Source organism: Microcaecilia unicolor, chromosome 7 (genome assembly GCF_901765095.1).
Source record: "Microcaecilia unicolor chromosome 7, aMicUni1.1, whole genome shotgun sequence".
NCBI lineage: Eukaryota > Metazoa > Chordata > Amphibia > Gymnophiona > Siphonopidae > Microcaecilia > Microcaecilia unicolor.
The window spans coordinates 277876610-277895152 of NC_044037.1; the positions used below are offsets into that span (position 1 = coordinate 277876610).

The 18543-nt window shown below is 45.7% G+C and overlaps 1 protein-coding gene across 1 annotated transcript in view; it reads right to left on the reverse strand.

Annotated features, from left to right (window-relative positions):
* LOC115474513 (glycerol-3-phosphate dehydrogenase 1-like protein) overlaps positions 1 to 17212 on the reverse strand; it is a 53541-nt gene extending 36329 nt beyond the window's left edge. The window contains exons 1-2 of the mRNA XM_030210004.1: positions 17049 to 17212; positions 4839 to 5016 (exon numbers count right to left, since the gene is read on the reverse strand). Of these exons, the coding sequence (XP_030065864.1) occupies positions 4839 to 5016; positions 17049 to 17089 (219 nt within the window). The 5' untranslated portion in view covers positions 17090 to 17212. The remainder of the gene's footprint in view (positions 1 to 4838; positions 5017 to 17048) is intronic.
* Between the last annotated feature and the right edge of the window lie 1331 nt (positions 17213 to 18543).

Consider the following 18543-nt stretch of genomic DNA (forward strand, 5'->3'; position numbering starts at 1 on the left):
AATTTAAAATCAGGTAGAAAAGCTCACCATGATACTATCGGTACACAACCTTGATTCCATCTCTTGCCTGATTGGGATAAACACAGAGGACCCCTATCTAGGAGGATGGGATCAGGGCCACAGAGAGGGGGGGCAGGGGGGACACAATTCCCCAGGTTCGGGCCTCCAAGGGGGGGCCCAGTGCTGGGGTCTCTCTCCTTCTGTTCTCCTGATCTCAGGCCACCTGCACCGCAGTCCCCAGTCTCCACCCAACCACCCCCATCGACAGCCCCCCTCTGTCCGCCACCGTGACCGGGCCCCCTGCATTCAAATCGGCAGCGCCTCACCAACGTGTGAAAGCGCAAGCGGCAGATCGCCTCCCTTCGGGCCTTCCCTCACTGTGCCCCGCCCTCACGGAAACAGGAAGTGACAAGGGCGAGACACAGTGAGGGAAGGCCCGAAGGGAGGCGATCTGCCGCTTGCACTTTCACACGTTGGTGAGGTGCTGCTGATTTGAATGCAAGGGGCCCAGTCACGGTGGCGGACAGAGGGGGGCTGTCGACGGAGCTGGGGGTGGATGGGTGGAGACTGGGGACTGCAGCGCCGGTGGCCTGAGATGAGGAAAGGGAGGCGAGAGTGGTAGGGATTGGGAGGGGGCGGCGGCGGGGGCCCCATGGGCGGCCTTGCCCCGGACCCGGCTCAGTCTCTCGGCAGCCCTGGATGGGATCAAAATAAAACAAATGACATGAGGGGTGTAACCTGCATATACTGTACAGAGTGGCACGCACGACTAACTACTTTGCTGGTCGGACTAGATTCTAGTCTTTATCCTCCATTTGTCGTGATGTTACTATGTTGGAGTGGAGGAGTGGCCTAATGGTTAGAGCACTGGCCTTGATATCCAGAGGTACCCGCTTCAAATCCCACTGCTGCTCCTTGTGATCTTAGGCAAGTTACTTAACCCTCCATTGCCTCTGGTACAAACTTAAATTGTGAGCCCTCATGGGACAGAGAAATACCCAGAGTTACCTGAATGTAACTCAGCTACTACTAAAAAAAGGTGTAAGCAAAATCCAAATAAATACGAACAATCTGCTTTGTAAGCAGGATCTTATGTGTCACAAAAACAACTTCCCTCCCTAGTGACCATCCAGTGTGCTCTGCTCTGCTAAGCCAAGGAAGGAGCCCAAAGCTCTCCGACAGGCCCAAAATGGGGTAAAGGGCAGCCAGGAGCACAGTACTCTGAGTTTTGAAACAAATGGAGAAGCAAACGTCCTGATAAGAAACTCTCGTACCAGATTTTGGTTACACAACAGTAGGAAGTACTTTTATCTGATCAGCATTTGGGCAGCCTGTGACCAAGAAAGGTTATTTTTAAACAATTCTGTTGTCAGAACTAATTTATTTTAATTTCCTTTCTCATTTTTTTTAAGTGCACTTGTTCATTTATTGTATTTGTTATATTAAAAAACAAAAACAAAACAGTAATGATGATTGTCCACTGAAAGTTATAGGGAATCTTAAGTTTGGTTCAGACTAGTCCATCTGAATACCAAACACACCCTTATGTTACACAAGCTGAAATTCTTTCCAAACAGCTTAAATCTGATTCTGCCAGGCGAAATAAGAGCTTAAAGAAATAATAGTTTAAAAGTCTCTCCTGCTTCAACCAAGCACAAAAGTAAATGCTGGGAGGGAGGGAGGGGGTACTGGAAAGCTGACTGAACTGAGCCGGAACCATGCTGTTACATCAAAGCTATGAATACATATAGTAACATAGTAGATGACGGCAGAAAAAGACCTGCACAGTCCATCCAGTCTGCCCAACAAGATAACTTATATTTGCTACTTTTTGTGTATACCCTACTTTGATTTGTACCTGTGCTCTTCAGGGCACAGACCGTATAAGTCTGCCCAGCACTATCCCCGCCTCCCAACCACCAGCCCCTCCTGGCACAGACCGTATAAGTCTGCCCAGCACTATCCCCGCCTCCCACCACCGGCTCTGGCACAGACCATATAAGTCTGCCCAGCACTATCCCCTCCTCCCAACCTCCAGCCCCGCCTCCCACTACCGGCTCAGCTATCCAATCTCAGTTAAGCTCCTGAGGATCCATTCTTTCTGAACAGTTAGCAAGACAAAGTCATTCAGAACATGGGAGAGCACATTTCTACTGTAAGTACACACATGAGCAGAAGGAATTAAAATAATAGTGGGTGAAAATGGGGCACGATTAACTCTTTGGTGGGCTCCAGGTAAGCCCAAGCACATTGGGTTCTCTATCTGAACATAAATAAGCCCCCCAGACTGGGCCCTCCGTGGTTCTGACTGCAGAGGAAATCCAGTAGATGGGAAGCAGCAGGTAAGAGGTGCTGTCTGCTGATCGGAGGATAATGCACGGGAACCTACAGTGTGTATTAATAGACAGACTTCTGTGGGCAGCAAAGATTTCTGTAACACACCCAATATGGACAGCCAAGTCCTGCACAGCTTAGAGGGAACACTGGCTTTGATATCACTCTGTCCCCCTCAGCATTGCCCTTTCCTCTGCCAAGCCCCACAATGCCCCTCTCGTTCACACAAATCTCTGATCCTGTAAATCACTCACATGTACAAATTCCATACCGTAGGCCATCTGATAAAATCCTCCCCTAATCCTCACATACCGCCACCACTCCCTCCCTCACTCTCACTAAATCTCCCTTCTGATCACCTCACTTGCAGCTATGTGGAGTATCTGTCTCCCCCCCCAAACTAATCAGGAGAACGGTGACACTGGCCATATGTTTTTGTCAACAAGGAGTGGACTTGAGCAGCTCTACCTTTGTCCCATTTAATCTACCCCTGCCTTTCTTAAGAAGCAGGAGTTATATAGGTCTGTAGATGCAACAGCAGGAAAGCAGGACTGGCTTAGACTGGTTTTTGTCTGTTATAAGTGGATGCAGAATAGAGGCTGACTCAATTTTAGTTTAAGAGCAAAAACCGGCCTGAAATCCACACTCGGCCTTGTTTAGGTTTCGGCCAAAAAATACCACATTTTCAAATGAAACCAAAACTTTTGGTCTCTCCTTCTCCCTACTCACCCACCCCTTCCCCAGAACCGAAGAAGCTCAAATTCCTTTCTCCCTCACCCCCCCCCCCAAAAAAAAAACCCGAAGAAACTCAACTTCCTTCCTTCCCTCCCTCCCTCCCTCCCTCCCACTTCTATAAAGAAGAAGCACAACTTCCTCCCTCTCTCCCCCCCAAACAGAAGAAATCCCCCCTCCTGGACCCACCCATAGCCCCAGGCCTACCCTATCACCCTAGTGATACCATACGTCTCACGTGGATTTCTACTCCCTAAGTGCATCACTTTGCATTTCTTCGCTTTGAATTTTAATTGCCAAACCTTAGACCATTCTTCTAGCTTCCACAGTTTTGTTTTGTTTTTTAATCCATTTTTTTTTTGTTACATTTGTACCCCGTGCTTTCCCACTCATGGCAGGCTCAATTTGGCTTACATGAGGCAATGGAGGGTTAAGTGACTTGCCCAGAGTCACAAGGAGCTGCCTGTGCCTGAAGTGGGAATCGAACTCAGTTCCTCAGGACCAAAGTCCACCACCCTAACCACTAGGCCACTCCTCCACTCTGGGCATATTAGTAAGGACAGATAACGGAAGGGAAAGCTTGTAAGTGCATTTGCTGCCTGCACAGCCCAGGAAGGAGCTGTAGCACTAGGATTAGTGTGGATGTGTCTCCTCTGCCGGGCTGTTTCCTGCCGCCTGCGCTGTCCTCTCCCGGCCATGGCTGTTTTTGCTGGCCGGCCCCACGACACACCAACCGGGTGTTCACAACACGCCAGTTGAGAATTGCTAATCTAACTGGATAGAAAACAGGAACTGCAGTCTGAACATAGCTCTCTAGTACAGAGGTCATGACTGAAAGGGCATGAGGACTGCCTGACATCTACCCTACCTGACTTCTTGCTAACTTTAAACGGTTTTAAGGTTGTGTAATCAAAAGTCCATTTATTAATTATTCCAGCCAACAAAACTAAATTTCCTCTTTACAAGTTAATCCCTTAAAATGTATTTGTTTTCTAATATTTTTGATCGTGTAGATAATTTTTATTTCCTTTTGTAATTTCCCCCTATGGTTGAGGCTTCTTATTCTTTGTAAACTGCTTAGAATCTTTAATTTAGGAAAGCAGCGGTATATAAGATTGTGAAACTAATGTAATCCTTAGACTTTCAAATAACCACTGACATATTACAGCTCAGGTCCTGCTCAATTACTTCAGTGCTATTCAGATTTCTGAGCAAGCCCCACAGGTCTCTAAAACAATGAGTGGAGTGGAATGGGTAGACGTGAATCGCTTCTTTACTCTTTCCAAAAATACTAGGACTAGGAGGCATGCAATGAAGCTACAAAGTAGTAAATTTAAAACAAATTGGAGAAAATAATTCTTCATTCAATGTGTAATTAAACTCTGGAATTCATTGCCAAAGAATGTGGTAAAAGAAGTTAGCTTAGCAGGATTTAAAACAAAGTTTGGATACTTTTCTAAAAGAAAAGTCCATAAGCCGTTATTAAGATGGACTTATCCACTGTTTATTTCTAGGATAAGCAGCATAAAATGTATTGTACTGTTTTGGGATCTTGTCAGGTACTTGTAATCTGGATTGGCCACTGTTGTAAACAGGACGCTAGGCTTGATGGACCTTCGGTCTGTCCCAGTTTGGCAATGCTTCTGTTCTTATGTCCATCACAGAAGGGAGGAAAAACTGGTTATATCTTCATCCATGCAGCTTCACAGACTCCACTCTGATTCTTGAGTCACAACAATGACTACAAAGTGAAACCAGACAGCTTAACTTACCACATTTTTAGGCAACTTGTGTCCTGGGAGGTATTTCACATTTTCATGCTCAGTGTTTATTATCTCAGTAAGTTTTCTTCCACTGATGAGCTCTTCGAACACCCACATATTCACAATGGGGTTGAATCTGTTGGATTTCTTAACATTGCCACCTATGATTTTTGAAATAGCTGAACCCCTAGAAGAGAAATAAGAGACAACGAGGCATTATAAAAGAGGAGAATGGATTCCCAGTAACAACTCCCTGAAGACAGTGAATCCTGAATGTACTGATCTACTACTACTACTACTTATCACTTCTATAGCGCTACAAGGCATATGCAGCGCTGTACACCATACATGAAAAGACAGTCCCTGCTCAAAGAGCTCACAATCTAAAAATGGAATGTTCCATGTAGAATCTCAAATAGTAGCAACAGAATCTCCAAAAGTAGCAACATTCCATGTAGAATCTCAAGTAATAGCAACATTCCAGAATCTCAAATAGTAGCAACATTCCATGTTCCACTGCACTAACCACTAAGCTACTCCTCCACTAGTAACATTCCATCTAGAAGCCTGCCCTTGCAGATCAGCAACGCAGCCGCGCAGGCTTCTGTTTCTGTGAGTCTGACGTCCTGCACATACGTCAGACTCACAGAAACAGAAGCCTGCGTGGCCGCATTGCTGATCTGCAAGGGCAGGCTTCTACATTACTACTACTACTACTTATCACTTCTATAGTGCTACAAGGCATATGCAGCGCTGTACACCATACATGAAAAGACAGTCCTTGCTCAAAAAGCTCACAATCTAAATAGGACAAACACGCAATAGAACAACTAAGAGGTAAGGGAATTAAAGAGGTGGGGATAAGAGGGTACAGGGCAAGTGAGTAGTGGTTTCGAGTCAAAAACAGCGTTAAAGAGGTGGGCTTTTAGCCTGGATTTGAAAACGGCTAAAGACGGGGCTAGACGTAAAGGCTCGGGAAGTCTATTCCAGGCGTGAGGTGCAGTGAGATAAAAGGAACGGAGTCTGGAATTAGCAGTAGAGGAGAAGGGGACAGACAAGAGAGATTTATCCACAGAACGGAGTACCCGAGGGGGGGGGAGGCGTAGGGAGAGACAAGAGTGGAGAGGTACTGGGGAGCGGTAGAGTGAATGCACTTATAGGTCAGTAAGAGAAGTTTGAATTGAATGTGGAAACGGATAGGGGGCCGGTGAAGTGACTTGAGGAGAGGGCTAACATGAGCATAGCGACTCTGGCGGAAAATGAGTCGCACAGCAGAATTTTGGACTGATTGAAGAGGATCTATCAAATGAGAGCGTGTTAAGCAGTTTCAAATACTATACCAGTCTGGACAGTTTCATCAACAGTAAATACACGTGTTTCTGTACAGTTCTACATAAGGCTGGAATCACGACAGAAATTAATAACAGGGCCAGTATTCAGCAAGTGGCGGCAAGCGTTTTGCTCACTGCTGACGGAGTTATTCTCAGATAGTCAAAGCCGGGACCTATGCAGGCTTCAGCTTTTTTTTTTTTTTTAAGTTTCAACAATTTTTTTTATTCATGAGGTCACATGGTATACAATTCCATCTCAGTCAATATAAATCGTATAACAGCAAAGTCTAGTACATATTACTAAACCTGAAATGTCCATCTTCAATGTTTTCCAAACTTTTCTCCCCTATCCCTTCCTTCTTGTCTACTCCTATATCTATAATGTGTACATGTATAATTACTGTACAATGCATAACTATTAACAATAAACTTTTATATGAAACTCCAATATTTATAACTCGTATTTTACTCAGTGTATTATCCCAACAATATTTACTGGTGGGTCCTCTTAATGTGCTCCTTCAAAGGATTGTTCTCCTATCTAATAATACACATGTCCCTCTATTATGCATTGAACATTACCCTTCCCACTCCTATACCCCCCTCCCCCCCCCAACCTCCCTCCCCCTCTACTCGCTTAAAATGTTCTCTAAACATCATGGTTAGTTACCTCTACTGCAGGCTTCAGCTTTGAATATCCGGTTACTCTGAAGCCGACTAACACACAGGTAAGGAAGAGTGGCCTAGTGGTTAGGGTGGTGGACTTTGGTCCTGGGGAACTGAGGAACTGAGTTCAATTCCCGGCACAGGTACCTCCTTGTGACTCTGGGCAACTCACTTAACCCTCCATTGCCCCATGTAAGCCGCATTGAGCCTGCCATGAGTGGGAAAGCGCAGGGTACAAATGTAACAAAAAAAAAATAGATACTATTGGAGATTCTACATGGAATGTTGCTACTAGTGGAGATTCTACATGGAATGTTGCTATTCCACTAGCAACATTCCATGTAGAAGGCTGCGCAGGCTTCTGTTTCTGTGAGTCTGACGTCCTGCACTGAAACTGAATTTTACACAACACTGCCCTTTGACCCTGCTTGGGTGGAACAGCTTGTGGTATAATTAGCATTTATTTACACAGGGCTTTGGCAATGTGGTTTTTTTAAACAAATTTTGTAATAAGGAGTTTGATTTTATGTCCAATGAATCTAGGTTACCAATTTATAAGAACGCTTGAAATATTGTATGCACTGAAGTGGGGATATGTTGTAATTATCTTTCCACACCATGATGCCGTATTAGAATGCTGGCAGATTGTTCACATAGATCTTTTGCAAGCATGGAATAAATAAACTTTTCTCACTGCATCATTTGAAAAACTAACTGCTAAGGTAAATGGGTTCAACAATTATTTTAACAAGATGTTATTGGTTATAAATAAAACTCTGATTAGTAGTGCTTAGGCTAATAGTGAAAACAAGATGTAGTAAATTGGATAAGTACAGCTAAGAATCAGAAAATACAAGAATACAAATCTGAATGTGTATGAATTTTGTGGGGAGGGACAGCGTTAAGTTATTCTTGGGTTTTTATTTTTGTTTTGTTTTAATGGAGATGGCTGTTTAAAATACCTGGTGGTAAGGGAACCGCAGAAGCGGAGGACTGTGATCTACTACTACCTGTCCAGGGCTAACCAGGCATTTTCAGTGGCACCGGGGGAATAGCTACTATGGGGCCACGGGGGCCTGGGCCCCCGTAGATTTGCCCTGGACCCCCCTGCCGACGACCCTCTCAAATCCCCCCCTCCCGCCGCCAACCCGCCGTCGCCGTCTGCTACCTTTTGCTGGCAGGGGACCCCAACTCCCGCCAGCCGAAGTCTTATTCTTTCGTTTTGTTTCTGAGTCTGACGTCATGCACCTACAACGTGCAGGACGTCAGACTCACAGAAACAGAATGAAGGAAGAAGAGGACCTCGGCTTGCGGGGGTTGGGGTCCCCCGCCAGCAAAGGTAGGAGACGGCAGGTGGGTGGGGGGGGGTCCAGAGGATTGTCGGCAGGGGGGGGTCAAAGTTGTTGGTGGTGGTGCTAGGGGGGGGTGTCGGCAATGGCGGCGGGGGGGGGGGGGGTCGGCAGCGCCGGGAGGGGGGGGCTAAAATGTGCCCCCTCACCTCAGGCTCTGGACCCCCCTCCTGCCAAAGTCTGGCTACGCCCCTGAGTGGCACTTAACTGCACAGCACCACTGAAAATACCTGGTTAGCGCTCAAGCTGAGACCAGTTATTTTTGAGGCGTCCTGGGAGTGGAGTCAGCACTTATCAGGTTAAGTGCCAATATTTGGCATAAAAGTCGGTTCTATCTTTGGGGCCCTTTTACTGAACAGCTTATCATACACCAATCTGCAGCTACCACCGGTCTAACACGGGTGCTGGCAGTAGCTCCACCCCCAGCGTGCGACATTCCCAGCACTAACGGAAATATTTAAAAAATATTTCCACAGGGAACCCCAGCAGTAGTCGGGCAGCGCTATGCGCTACCAGCACGTGAGCCCTTACCGCCACCTCAATGGGTGGCGGTAAGTGCTCCCCCCGCCCCCCCCCCCCACATGGCCATGTCTTTTTTCGGCCTTTTTACCTGCTGAGGTGATAGACATAAGAACATAAGCATTGCCATACTGGGACAGACCGAAGGTCCACCAAGTCCAGCATCCTGTTTCCAACAGTGGCCAATCCAGGTTACAAGTACCTGGCAAGATCCCAGAACAGTACAATTTTATACTGCTTATCCTAGAAATAAGCAGTGGATTTTCCCCAAGTCCATTTTAATAATGGCTTATGGACTTTTCTTTAAGGAAGCTATCCAAACCCTTTTTAAACCCCGCTAAGCTAACTGCTTTTACTACATTCTCTGGCAATGAATTCCAGAGTTTCATTACACGTTGAGTGAAGAACTATTTTCTCCATTTTAAAGTTACTATTTTGTAGCTTCATTGTGTCACCCTCCTCCTCCTCGGTAATCATGCTCCTCCCACCTCACTGGGTGTGGGGGGAGGGGGGCACTAAACTGGTCTGTACAGGGCTATGGCCTGCCCTGCATAGACTGTTTAAGGAATTCAACTAGGTCATTAAAGTTACTCTAGTAAATTGCTGAGATTTAAAACTTATTTTCATTTATTATGCACATATGCAGCTTTGGACTTTTTCAGCTAAAAAATTTCAAAGTGGGATCTCTATTTGTATGGCACTGACCCCATGAGAGAAAGGGTCTGGGTTTGTCTGTGAACAGGAGACTAAAGAACAGGAAATGAGATGGAGTGATAACTGTATCAGGGTGACCTTGGCTTTTACTGTCTGAGAATTCCATATTGAAGCTATGTTGATTTTGCAAAATCTCACACTGTCTGCTTCTTGGTCCAATGATTGTCTCATGTGGGCTTATTTCTATGTTGGGAAAGATACAGCCATAAGAGATTGAGAACGTCTGTGTGTCTTGATGGCAAGACAACTGAAAATGTAACAGAACCGGACCAAATTTTGCATGGGGGAAAACGGTAAAAAGGCAAGTCGAAAATGGGTTGGATCAGAGTGGAGGTTCCAGAGAAATAAGCTCCCCCCCAAAAAAATATGTCAACACATTTCTATGGGAGAAGAAGTTTTGGGTTCTGCAGCATAGAAAGTTAGATCGTAAGCTCTACTGAGCAGGGACTGTCTCTCTGTGTCAGGTGTTCAGCACTGCGTGTGTCTGGTAGCGCTATACAAATGTTAATAATAATAATATAGCGAAACATAGCAGTTGGGCAATTGCTTTCTACCGCTTGAACCGATACTCTCATATCACCCCTCTCCTCAAGTCACTTCACTGGCTCCCGATCCGCTACCGTATACAATTCAAGCTTCTCCTATTGACCTTCAAGTGCACTCAATCTGCAGCCCCCCATTACCTCTCTACCCTGCTCTCCCCGTATGTTCCCACCCGTAACCTCCGCTCTCAGGACAAATCACTCCTATCTGTACCCTTCTCCACCACCGCTAACTCCAGACTCCGCCCCTTCTGCCTCGCTTCACCTTATGCCTGGAACAGACTTCCTGAGCCCATACGCCGTGCACCCTCCCTGCCCATTTTCAAGTCCTTACTCAAGGCCCATCTCTTCTCCCTTGCTTTTGGCGCCTAACCACCTTCCCCATTCCCGATACCTACACTGACTACATAGCTTATTACCTTTAGATTGTAAGCTCTCTTCAGCAGGGACTGTCCTTCCCCTTGTCTAAACTTGTACAGCGCTGCGTAACCCTGGCAGCGCTATAGAAATGCTAAGTAGTAGTAGTAGTAAAGTGCCTCTTCTAGCTTGCAAAGAACAGTTTACGTAAGTGCATTAATTCATTCATTTATTTTCAGCATTTGTACCCCACATTTTCCAAACTAGTAGTCGGTTCAATGTGGCTAACAGATAGCTTTGCTTAGGTTAGGTTATTCTGCTATCCCTCCAAGAAAACATCAGCAAAAGCTTCTGATCACTGCAGGTTGTTATCGGCTCTTGCGGAAAAGCAAAATGCTATGTTACAAATGTTTCACTACCAGTGCTACATCACTGTTGAGTTCCAGCTGACATTCACTGTTTAAACTTTATACAGTGTACAGCCAGACTTAAGCACTATTCTATAAACCGCACCTAACTTTAAGCGTGGCTTACAGAATAGTGCTTAAGTGGGGGGGGTTTGGCATAAGATTTTTTTAGGCGCAATTTATATAATTCACCCCTAAAAGCCCTCCATTGCCCCAGGTACAAACAAGTACCTGTATACAATATGTAAGCCACATTGAGCCTGCCATGAGTGGGAAAGCGCAGGGTACAAATGTAACAAAAATAAAATAGATACTATTGGAGATTCTACATGGAATGTTGCTACTATTGGACATTCTACATGGAATGTTGCTACTATTGGACATTCTACATGGAATGTTGCTATTCCACTAGCAACATTCCATGTAGAAGGCTGCACAGGCTTCTGTTTCTGTGAGTCTGACGTCCTGCACGTATGTGCAGGACGTCAGACTCACAGAAGCAGAAGCCTGCGCGGCCACATTGGTGATCTGCAAGGGCCGACTTCTACATGGAATGTTGCTAGTGGAATAGCAACATTCCATGTAGAATCTCAAATAGCAGCAACAGTGGAGGACTGGCCCAGTGGTTAGGGTGGTGCACTTTGGTCCTGGGGAGCTGAGTTCAATTCCCACTTACTTCAGGCACAGGCAGCTCCTTGTCTCTCTGGGCAAGTCACTTAACCCTCCATTGCCCCATGTAAGCCGCATTGAGCCTGCCATGAGTGGGAAAGCGCAGGGTACAAATGTAACAAAAATAAAATAGATACTATTGGAGATTCTACATGGAATGTTGCTACTAGTGGAGATTCTACATGGAATGTTGCTATTCCACTAGCAACATTCCATATAGAAGGCTGCGCAGGCTTCTGTTTCTGTGAGTCTGACGTCCTGCACGTACGTGCAGGACGTCAGACTCACAGAAGCAGAAGCCTGCGCGGCCACATTGGTGATCTGCAAGGGCCACCCATTTTATATCTATGGGCATCTTGGCAGTTAGCGCGTGCTAAGCTTTAGTAACAGAGCCCCTAAATGAAGCAATGTACAAATTCATAACAGAGAAAACCCCTGCACCATGGAGCTTATGATTGATTTTATTTTATTTATTTATTTGTATTTCTAGATTGCCCTCAATCTTAGCTCGAAGTGGTTTACGGAGCTTATAATGTAAAACTGAGTGAGTATAGAGAAACTGTTTTTCACGTAGCAGGTCCTACTATGTGGAATAGTTTACCATTAAGGCTAAAAAAAAATCAGGAGGTAAAACAGTTTAAAAGAGAGTAGAAAACCTCTCTCTCCAGGGGGGAAGAAGGGGGGAGGGGAGGGTGGGAGATGGAGATTAGCACAATGATGTTAATAGCTGAAGAGACATGGAACTGTAAAAAGCAATCATTCCAAAAGTTATTTAATTTGTGAAAGGTAAATGTTTAATGTCGATGTTATATGGTTATGGAAAAAAATATAAATAAAAAACTAAAAAAAAAAAAAAAAGAAAACCTCTCTCTCCATACTAGTGTATGGAGTAGCAGAAGATCAAGAACAGACTGGCAGAAGTAATTTGATTGAAGCGACTGGATTGAAGTTTTGAGTCTGATAACAATCTTTGATCCATGTAGGTCTTAGTTACTGAAGTTTTGTATTTGATAGTATATGTGTCTATTATATGCTTTTATGTATGTACATTCTGTTAACCACTGAAAACTTTCAGGATTATATGGGAAAGAAAGAAAGAAAGAAAGAAAGAAAGAAAGTACCTGAGGCAACAGGACATGAAGCAACCTTCCCAAGGTCACAAAAAGTGAGTAAAAGCATCTCAAAGAGGTGGATCTTAAGCAGTGGAGGAGTGGCCTAGTGGTTAGGGTGGTGGACTTTGGTCCTGAGGAACTGAGTTTGATTCCCACTTCAGGCACAGGCAGCTCCTTGTGACTCTGGGCAAGTCACTTAACCCTCCATTGCCCCAGGTACAAATAAGAACCTGTATACAATATGTAAGCTGCATTGAGCCTGCCATGAGTGGGAAAGTGCAGGGTACAAATGTAACAAAAATAAAATAGATACTATTGGAGATTCTACATGGAATGTTGCTATTCCACTAGCAACATTCCATGTAGAAGGCTGTGCAGGCTTCTGTTTCTGTGAGTACGTACGTGCAGGACGTCAGACTCACAGAAGCAGAAGCATGCGCAGCCACATTGGTGATCTGCAAGGGCCGACTTCTACATGGAATGTTGCTAGTGGAATAGCAACATTCCATGTAGAATCTCAAATAGTAGCAACAGTGGAGGAGTGGCCAAGTGGTTAGGGTGGTGGACTTTGGTCCTGAGGAACTGAGTTCAATTCCCGGCACAGGCAGCTCCTTGTGACTCTGGGCAAGTCACTTAACCCTTCATTGCCCCATGTAAGCCGCATTGAACCTGCCATGAGTGGGAAAGCGCAGGGTACAAATGTAACAAAAATAAATAAATTTGGTGAAAAAGGGAGCAAGGGAACTAGCATCCTCTCTGTCTCTCTATTTATTATCAGTAAGTACTGATCCTGCAAAAGAGTGATTTTCATTTTTTACCTTCACAAAAACTGGACTGGATTTACATATGTAAGTTTAATATATGTTGTCAAGGCTGAAATGGAAATGCCTCTTCTACAGGGTCAGTTCAGTAACGACGACAGAAAGTGGGCCAGAAGCAGTAAGAGTTTTCTATATTTTGGGCTTGATTCAATTACAGGATACCTATGTGAGAAGTCTCAAAAGGTGCCTATTTGAAGCCTATTTTATTAAAGTAATATAGGTGTCTGTGCCGATAAAAAACAGACCCAACAGCACACAAATGCTGATGCTCACATTTACATCTGCTCCAAAAATGGTGTAAATTTGTTTATATGTACACTGTGCACGTACATATGTATTTTTTTTTTACCTACTACATCTCTTATCTGCCTCCACTATGCACCCCAGAATATCTACGTGCGAGTCATGTAAATGACATGCTGTCGCGTTCCCCGCCGGCCGCGCCTCTCACCTGAGCAGCGCCGCAACCGCGAAGGACGCGCTTCGGAAATAGCCGCCTTTCCTCGCGCCATTGGCCAGCCTATCTAGCTCCCGCTCCGGATCGCCAGCCATCCTGGCCACGCTGCTCCCGATGGCCGGCCATGGGCCGCGGCAACGAAGTCCTGGATCATGGCGCCGGCGTTCGTGAGCCGGCTTCTCTTCCGGCCGCGGATCCCGGGAATCGAGACTCCGCCTTGTGGTTTCCTGGTTGGCTGCTTGAGGCGAAGCTCCGCCTCGGGTCTGACGCTGCACCTCTCCTGGAGGCCTCTCGGGTGACGTCTCCTGTGGTCTCCAGCTGATTCTCGGTTCCCTGATGAGGCGAGCTATTTAAGGAGCGGCGTTTCACACAGTCTTTGCTTCGGCTTCTCGTCTCTGAGGACTTAGCTCTCGCGTGTTGTTTTCAGACACTGTGCTACTTGACCTGACTCGACATCTGCTAGTTCCTGACCATCCTTGTTTGCTGCCAGCCTCGAACTCTGTGAGTTCCTGACCATCCCTGACTGCAGTTCATCAGACCGCTTCCTGGTCCCTGTCCTCGCTCTGCTCGGTCAGCCCGTCAGCACCCACGGTTCCAGAAGTCCCGTTGGCCGCCTGCAGCTGGGGGCTCAACTCCCGGTGAACGGCAGTCGCCACGGGTTAAGACTGGGGGTTGGTTGGCTGTCCTCTGGAGGACAGCGGTTCCTCTCGCCTCTGCCCTCCTGACGGACCCAAGGGCTCACCTAAAACTGCACAACAAGACAAAACAAGACACATGCATACTTTCAATGTGTATACTGGTTTTGTGTGAGTGCGATCGTGCTTTTTCCATGTGTAAAGCAGGCTTTACATGCAGAAAAGTTTTATAAAATTACACTCTGCGTGTCTATGAAAAAAAAAAACAAAAATCTGTCCCTGTCTTGCTACAGGAATACGAGGTGACTGTAAACGCTACTACAAACTTCTGCCAAATTTACGTTTAGAAAAATGACAAAACCTATGCTCGTGTGTTCTTTTTGAAAGTGACATTCCCTACAGAAACTTCAGGCTTGCACAATGCTTCTGCTGACTGCCTGCCACTGATCACATTCCAAACACTGGCCCTTCCTCCATACAGTGCCCTTGGCTTTTTCATTCATTTTATTTAGTGCATAAATATGGGTTCATGTGCAAGTAGAAGTGAATGGAAATGGGTCAGCACGTTCTCATGTTGGGTGCTTTCAATGTGATCTGTACTGCCATTGGCCCTCCTCAGTGGCACAGCTAATATTTTGTTCTATAGGCCCTACTGTAGCCCTTGCTCCACTCTGTCCATACACAGAAAGACAGAAGGGAAGACATGAAGAGGACCTCTGATAAGAAAATATGCCTAAAATCACTGGTCAGCATGCAAACTAGAGCCATCAAGACAATGGGGTCCTTTTACTAAGCTGTGATAAAACGTAGCCTTGGCACGCCCATACACAGATCTTTTCAGCGCACTAAATCCATTTTAACTGCAGCCTTTTAAAAGGCCTTTTTTTTTTCAAATTTTGTATTTATTTATTTACATACTAACATAGTAAATGACCATCACCCCAAGGTCCCTCTTCTGAGCTATGCTTATCAATCTCTCTCCTAGGCATGGTTTATAGAATAGCACTTAAGTGCAAGGGTCGCACATACATTTAGGCACGTCCACTTGCACAGACGAAAAAGTGATGCAAATGCTCCCGCCAAAATTTACGGGCAGAATGCCCTTATTCTATAAAGGTGCGCGTAACTGGAATCCACACCCATGACCCTCCTATTTCCGCACCATTTTGCACCTTCGTGCGCATCCGCAGTTTTCTGCCTAGATTGTTCTCCATTCCATCTATTATCTTTCCAGTATTCTGTCCATTTCCACACACTAGTGTGGATCAGGAATGATCCCATTCATTGTTCTATACTCGAACTCTCAGTATATAATTGGCTCATGCCGAATCCTCTGACTGAATGTTTCAGTTTTTTTTTCCTTTCACTTTGTGCAAAGTGACCTTTATGTCAATAGATTGTGGCTCATATCTTTTCTGCTAGAAACAGAGCGGACGTTATCACCCGTTGCAAACCCCACTTGTCATGACAAATCATCTAGGAGCTCTTACGAAACCTCATTTGAAAAGTGCTGCTTCAATACCCGCCTGTACAGCAGACATATGGGCCTCTTTGCTTATCTTGAGGTAACTCTGCTGCATTGATGCTGCTTCTTCTGCAGAATGTTTTACAACTGCTCTTTTATTTTCGTTGCTTTGAGACGTCAACTCACCATCTCCTCCAGTTCCAGGAAACAGTCCTACTATTATTGCATTTATTATGTTTGGCATTCTTAGTCAGACTGTTCCCTTTTCTAGCTTGGGAGTCTTCAGCTGTGTGGCTAGATGATCTGACTGTCCATGGAGAAAATATAGTTGCTTACCTGGTAGTTCTCTTTGGACAGTCAGATCATCTAGCCACACAGATCCACCCTCGCCACCGGGATGTGCCTACATTTACGAACATAAGTGTTGAGTTCCATTAGTGCCAATAATTGCTTGTAAAAATGTCAATTAGCTTGTTATTCAATTAAATTGTGTGTCAAATCGGGTGCATGCACAATTTTTGGCAACTTTTATAGAATTAGGGGGATTACCACTGTAATGCAGCTTGATAACCCTCTCTCTCTCCTTAGATATGTATTTTGCCTACCTGCCTCTGTTTATGTTTTACATGTTGGCAATTCAAAAATGGTTGCTCCTACTGCCTGTAACCAGTCCATACATGTGCATCCCTCCATGTATTTTAGAACAGGGTCTATGGGTAGATTATTTTCTTAAGATACTTCCAGAATTTAAACACATCCCGACCTGGACATCTCAATTCCAGTTTCTCTGTTCTGCCTATAAGGGGGCTGTATATGCTAATTCCACAAAAGTTTAAAAGAAAACAATCAAATACAAAATAATAAAATGAAATACAGCTGGTCCACTTATGCATAAAGAAATAAACATGGCGCAACATCAAAGACGATGCTTGTCTCACACAACATAGGATATGCACAAAACATGTTACTTGTCTTTTATAGCCAAGGTCCACCCTACTTTTGAATGCAACTATTGTGCAACAGCCTCTAGACAACATCAAGACGGGCTCCGAAGTTCGGCATCCGGCTCGGCCCTTTAGTAAGGAAGGAAGACATTTAAAACAGATCCTGTGACGCTTCGCCAGCCTTAATCCCCAGGGCAAAGTAAGGACAGAACCCCTGCCGGTACCACTTACCAGTTTCCGGAGCCAATAATGCAGACTTTCAGGGGAGGCATTGCTGCGGCTGGGGCTCAAACTGGGTGCACGCGCTGTCCAGGAACCTGTTAGCAGCACACTTATGCAAGTCTCGCGCTCCCCTGCCCTACAACCTCCTTGAGTCCAACACAGCCATGCCAACACCAACTTCCCGGTACCAGCTAGCTTCTGATTGGCTACTGTGTGACGGCTAGGCGGTAATTCCCCAGCCACAAACCAATGATACAGCGGCCATGCAAATAAGCGGAGAAGGCGTGGTGGTGTTGCGAGGACTGGGGGGAAAGATCAAGGGATGGAAGAGCGCGCGCTGCTTCTGTGCTGTGGTGCAGGACTGGAGCGCACAGAGCTGCTGATGAGTAATGAGGATACACTGTAACACCGTCTCTTCGCTCTCCTGCTTTCTTGTGTGGAGTAATTTTCTTTTTGGCCCCATTTTTTTTTTACATTTCTTGTTAATTTCTTTTAAAAATGTTTGCATAATCATTGTACACCTATAGTCACACCCCTTATGTTTAAGACTGGTAGTCGCAAGTACTACAGTCCTGTGAGCAGGGCCGTGCCAACACGGTAAGCGTGGTAAGCACCGCAGGGGGGCGCCTACTTTCAAGGGCGCCGCTGCGGTGCTGCCCCGCCATACCGCTTCCGCTGCTGTGCCTCCCACCTACCTTTAAAAAAATTTTTGTGAAGTTGAAGCCGAGTTGCAAGCAGCGCCTCGCGTCTGCCCGGCTGCTTGTAAAACAAGAAAATCTCTTCTCCTCGTCATCGTCTGGCCTCACTGTGTCCCGCCCTCCTCTGAGGTAACTTCCTTTTTCCGCGAGGGCGGGACACAGTGAGGCCAGTCGATGACGAGGAGAAGAGATTTTCTTGTTTTACAAGCAGCCGGGCAGACGCGAGGCGCTGCTTGCAACTCGGCTTCAACTTCACAAAATTTTTTTAAAGGTAGGGGCGGATAATCATAACCGCAACGTGATGTGACTTGCGAAGGTGCCGAGCGGGCCACAGGAGCCTCGGGCTCTTCCGGGTTGGGCTGCCTCTTTTGCCTTCCACTTGTCGGCTCCCCGAAATTTGCCCCGATGAAGCTTTAGTTCTTCTAGGAAGTGGACAAGCCTTTCACTTGCAAGCGCAATCTGTACTCAAAAGTTGAGGGAAAAGCAGACGCAGATTTAGGTCGGTTCTTTTTAAAGCCCAGTCCTTTGATCTTCCTGCGGCCTGCCTTTTGCACAGGGCAGGCTTACATGGGCATGCATGGTGTTTGACAGCTGCCAGTTAGAAGGAGGTTGGGCATTATGTAGCAGAAAGGCAAGCTAACGTTGGACTGATGAAGTGCAAGGGCACAGTTTGTGCAATACTACACGAGATATTCAACAGGTCTACTGATGGATATCATTTCTCCAGCGTTACTACAGATACCCAGCGCTCTGCAAATACCTAGATAACCCCTGCTCCCTAGAGCTTAGTGTGTTCAAAACACAAC